Source organism: Condylostylus longicornis, unplaced genomic scaffold, assembly GCF_029603195.1.
Source record: "Condylostylus longicornis isolate FDR11 unplaced genomic scaffold, ASM2960319v2 ptg000006l, whole genome shotgun sequence".
In the NCBI taxonomy this organism is placed as follows: Eukaryota; Metazoa; Arthropoda; class Insecta; order Diptera; family Dolichopodidae; genus Condylostylus; species Condylostylus longicornis.
The window spans coordinates 6,241,200-6,243,770 of record NW_026577975.1 but is presented as its reverse complement, the minus strand read 5'-3'; the positions used below and the strand labels follow the sequence as shown (position 1 = coordinate 6,243,770).

The 2,571-nt window shown below is 27.6% G+C and overlaps 1 protein-coding gene across 1 annotated transcript; it reads left to right on the top strand.

The window, feature by feature from the left end:
* Positions 1 to 215: 215 nt before the first annotated feature.
* On the top strand, positions 216 to 2,230 carry LOC129617060 (glucose dehydrogenase [FAD, quinone]-like). The gene is made up of 2 exons (XM_055532497.1): positions 216 to 654; positions 717 to 2,230. The coding sequence occupies exons 1-2, from the start codon at positions 276 to 278 to the stop codon at positions 2,228 to 2,230; spliced, it is 1,893 nt and encodes a 630-aa protein (XP_055388472.1). The 5' UTR covers positions 216 to 275.
* The last annotated feature ends 341 nt before the right edge of the window (positions 2,231 to 2,571 follow it).

Below are 2,571 nucleotides of genomic sequence, written 5' to 3'. Positions count from 1 at the left end.
AACATTCTTTGTGTTTTCTTTTATTTTCAGCAACATGTTGCCGCAATATTGAAATATCGTAATAAAAATATCGTAACAAAATTTTCATTATATATAGTGAACAATCAAAAATTGAAGTAGTTAATTTGAAAAATAAATTAAACAAGCTTTTTTTTCCTTATGAAATTTGGTTGATGTCTTCGGTTAAATCAGTTTTTGTATTTGGTTTGGAAAGTCACTAATCACAAATATAGAAAACAACAAAAATAAATTAAAAATTTGAAAAGAATATAAAAATGGATATTATAAGTACAACGAATGCAATTGGTGGTGCTGTTATATCAGCAGCAGCAAGTTCATCATGGTTTATACCAATGTTAGTTGCATCTATAGCATATTTTCAATTTGAAGAAATGACAGATCCAGAATTAAGGCCTATTGATATACCAGCATCAGATATATTAGAATATTATGATTTTATAGTAATTGGAGCTGGTTCTGCTGGTGCTGTTGTAGCAAATCGTTTATCAGAAATTGAAAATTGGAATGTTTTACTATTAGAAGCTGGTGGTGATGAAACTGATATATCTGATGTACCATTAATGGCTGGTTATTTACAATTAAGTAAACTTGATTGGAAATATAAATCGGAACCGGATGGAAAATCTTGTCTAGGTATATAAATTAATTTTTATTTATTTTAATAAAAATTTTATTATATTGTTTTTGTTTTTTAGCTATGGAAAATGGACGTTGTAATTGGCCACGTGGAAAAGTTCTTGGTGGCTCTAGTGTCTTAAATTATATGTTGTATTTACGTGGAAATAAAAAAGATTATGATAATTGGGATAATTTAGGAAATTATGGTTGGGGATATCGTGATGTATTGCATTATTTTAAAAAATCAGAAGATAATACAAATCCGTATTTAGCACAATCACCATATCATTCTACTGGTGGTTATTTAACAGTTGGAGAAGCTCCATTTCATACACCATTAGCAGCAGCATTTGTTGAAGGTGGTGTTGAAATGGGTTATGAAAATCGTGATTTAAATGGTGAAAGAGCTGCTGGATTTATGATAGCACAAGGTACAACAAGACGTGGTAGTAGATGTAGTACATCTAAAGCATTTTTAAGACCAGTCAGATTACGTTCTAATTTACATATATCAATGAATTCACATGTAACAAAAATATTAATTGATCCAATAAAAAAAATTGCATTCGGTGTTGAATTTGTACGTGATCATAAAGTATATCAAGTACGCGCAAATAAAGAAGTAATATTATCGGGTGGTGCTGTTAATTCACCACAATTACTTATGTTATCTGGTATCGGAAAACGTGATGAATTAATTAAACATAATATACCAGTTATACAAGAATTAAATGTTGGTGAAAATTTACAAGATCATATTGGATTAGGTGGTTTAACATTTGCTGTTAATCAACCTGTATCAATTGTTGAAAGTCGTTTTCATTCAATGGCTACCGTATTACAATATGCTGTATTTGGACAAGGACCATTAACAATTTTAGGTGGTGTTGAAGGTTTAGCATTTGTTAATACAAAATATGCAAATAAAACTGAAGATTATCCAGATATTGAATTTCATTTTGTATCTGGTTCAACAAATTCTGATGGTGGAACACAATTATGGAAAGCACATGGTTTATCACGGCAATTTTATGATATAGTTTTTGATAAAATAAATAATAAAGATGTATGGAGTGTAATACCAATGCTTTTACGTCCAGAAAGTGTTGGTTCAATTAAATTACGTAGTAATAATCCATTCGATTATCCATATATAATACCAAATTATTTAGATAAACGGCGGGATGTTGAAACATTAATTGAAGGTGTTAAAATTGCAATTGCATTATCAAAAACACGTGCTATGCAAAGATTTGGTTCACAATTAACAGCATATAAATGGCCCGGTTGTAAAAATATACAATTATTTACAGATGAATATTGGGAATGTATGATACGTTATTATACAGTTACAATATATCATCCAGTTGGTACATGTAAAATGGGACCATATTGGGATCGTGAAGCTGTTGTTGATCCACAATTAAGAGTATATGGTATAAGAGGTTTACGTGTTATTGATGCTAGTATTATGCCAAAATTAGTTAGTGCAAATACAAATGCTCCAGTTATTATGATTGGTGAAAAAGGAGCTGATATGATTAAAGAATTTTGGATTAAGAAAGCAATTAATTCCAGAATACTAGTCTAATATTAAAATAAAATAGAAATTTTTTGAAGAAAAAATTTATTTTATTTTGAAAAATTGTATGTAAATTTAAAAATATTTATACATAAATGTATATTGTGTAGAAATGTGAATGACTGGCTCTCTCATTTTTTTTTTGTTAACTTAACAGGATATATTTATAATAAATAATAATTATAAGTAAAAATTATTTTTATGCCGTGTGATTATTGCTCATATTATTTTTAATAAGTTTTAGTTTTATTTATTGTAATATTAAATTAATATTTAAAGTAAAATTAAAAACTACATATATTTATTATTATGTAATATTAAATTTAGAAGAAAACAAAAAAATATAAGTG

What these genes read in the sequence shown, in the direction of transcription:
- LOC129617060 (XM_055532497.1), top strand. Translation starts at nt 276, where the DNA reads ATGGATATTATAAGTACAACGAATGCAATTGGTGGTGCTGTTATATCA. An exon ending in GGATGGAAAATCTTGTCTAG is followed by an intron (nt 655 to 716) that starts GTATATAAATTA and finishes TTTGTTTTTTAG; the next exon opens with CTATGGAAAATGGACGTTGT.